Raw genomic sequence first — 2181 nt, 5'->3', positions numbered from 1 at the left:
CTTCGCCGGGACTTCTTTTGTCATATTTTCAATGGGTGTCAGATATGTAATTGGCCACAGGTGTTGACTGCATGGAACCTATGAATAAACTGATATTCCAAATGCTCTGTGGTTTGGTGAATGCAGCGTCGATGATTTTCATCATTTTATACTATATATCTATATATTTTTTAAGAGTAGTGTTTAAATTGGAGCATGGGTGCACCAACACACTTGAACAGTCGTGTTAATAATGAGCTTTATTAGGTGTGAGGTGATGCACTCATCAGTACATGATTTTCAGTCTTCTGTTAGTTGCATTGAGAGCTTTACATCATTTTCTAAATGTGTGTTTTTGTTTTGTTTGCTGGTGAAGAACATCGTTGCAGTGAGTGCAGGTTTTTGTGATGGCTTGCAGTGTGGAGACAACACCAAGGCAGCTGTGATCCGTCTGGGCTTGATGGAGATGATAACCTTCGCCCAACTCTTTTCTAAGAATGGCGTGGTTTCCACATCGACCTTTCTGGAGAGCTGTGGTGTGGCCGACCTCATCGCTACGTGCTATGGCGGCCGCAATCGACGAGCAGCAGAGGCCTTTGTTAGAACAGGGAAGGTATGTGCACCGTCACGTTTGGTTGTTGTAGTGTATCTGCTCTTTCCTCATTACGCATTACTATGTAAAACTTTATTAGCTCGAACAGTTTTTGCTTTGAAATGACGAACTGCTTTTTAATTGTGCACTTTCTTGTATTTTCTTCATGTCACACCTGCTGATAGAGCATTGAAGTGCTGGAGAAGGAGATTTTCAATGGTCAGAAGCTCCAGGGCCCTGCCACCTCAGCTGAGGTTTACCGCATCCTCCAACAGAAGTGCCTGGTGAATAGGTCTGTAATCAAGTTTCTTTGTCTGTCTATTGTATAGTTTTTTTCTTTTTTGACATGTAACGCAGCTCTGTGCTATATTTTGACTGTAAACTACCTGTCAAAAGTTTGAACATTTATTGGTTTGTCTTTATTTTTACTAAGTAGCCGCCCTTTGCTTTGTTGACAGAGCTGCAAACCCTCATCCTTCTCTTAATGAGCTTCATGATGCAGTCACCTGAAATGGTTTTCCTCACAGGTGTGCCTGACAGGGTTCATTGGTGTAAGTTGGGACCATCAGTTGTGTTGCGCAGCAGTCAGGTTGGTACACAGCTGACAGCCCTGTTTGACAGAATCAATCAGCTAAGTAAAGAGAAATGACATCATTACTTTAAGAACTGAAGCTCAGTCCCGAAAATTGCAAAAACTTGAGGACGCCCCAGGAAAGGAAGACCAAGAGTCGCCTCCACTGCTGAGGATGCATGCATCTCACCTCAGTGTTATGTCTTTTCGGGTTCTTTAAATGAACAAACGGGGTCGGGTCAGTTTAGCCCCTTTTACTCAGCATCCGCATTTATGACGAAGGGCAACAAAGTAGAATGGTCATTTTCGTGGACAACCAGCGTGAGCCTTGTGTGAAAAGGCGAACGTCTAACCCAACGTAAGGATGACAGAAGGAACCCACAGCTAATATATTTAATCAAAAATAGCCAGGTCAACTTCTATTTCTGTTACGGACTAGTAACATCATTTCTGTCCATGAAATTTACCCATTCGTTATCTCTACGGGAATCCTCCATCACTCTAATTATTACCCAACATCATTTGCCCTTCAGTCACTGCAGCGTGACATTTCCAACAGTAGGTGGTGCCATCGTCCCATTTAGCAGGATGTAACTTGAACCATTTTTAAACTATGTTACACATGGTTCCCACTGTGAAGCATGGAGGGGAAGGTGTGATGGTGTGGAGGTGATTTGCTGGTGACACTGTTGGGATTTATTCAAAACTGAAGGCACACTAACCCAGCATGGCTACCACAGCAGCCACATGCCATCCCATCTGGTTTGCTTTTACTTGCACCATCATTTACTTTGTTTGAATATGACAATGACCCGAAACACGGTCACCTGACCTAAAGCCAGTGGAGACGGTTTGGGATGAGATGGAGAACAAAGTGAAGGCAAAGGACCAACGAGTGCTCGGCTTCTCTGGGAACTCCTTCAAGACTGTTGGAAAACTGTCTCAGGTGACGACCTCATGAAGCTCATGGAGAGAATGAAGAGTGTGCAGCAGCAATCAAAGCAAAGGAAGGCTACGTGGAAGAATCTCAAATATAAAT

At 43.6% G+C, this 2181-nt stretch overlaps 1 protein-coding gene across 1 annotated transcript in view; it reads left to right on the top strand.

Annotated features, from left to right (window-relative positions):
- Window positions 1-2181, top strand: part of LOC102193946 (glycerol-3-phosphate dehydrogenase 1 like) — a 13401-nt gene that overhangs the window by 7993 nt on the left and 3227 nt on the right. Inside the window, exons 6-7 of the mRNA XM_013907850.1 lie at window positions 270-592; window positions 757-863. Coding sequence (XP_013763304.1) covers window positions 270-592; window positions 757-863 — 430 coding nt within the window. The remainder of the gene's footprint in view (window positions 1-269; window positions 593-756; window positions 864-2181) is intronic.

This window comes from Pundamilia nyererei, unplaced genomic scaffold (genome assembly GCF_000239375.1).
Source record: "Pundamilia nyererei isolate P.nyererei 1_Seehausen unplaced genomic scaffold, PunNye1.0 scaffold00554, whole genome shotgun sequence".
Classification (NCBI taxonomy): domain Eukaryota; kingdom Metazoa; phylum Chordata; class Actinopteri; order Cichliformes; family Cichlidae; genus Pundamilia; species Pundamilia nyererei.
This window is presented reverse-complemented; position numbering and strand designations above follow the sequence as displayed.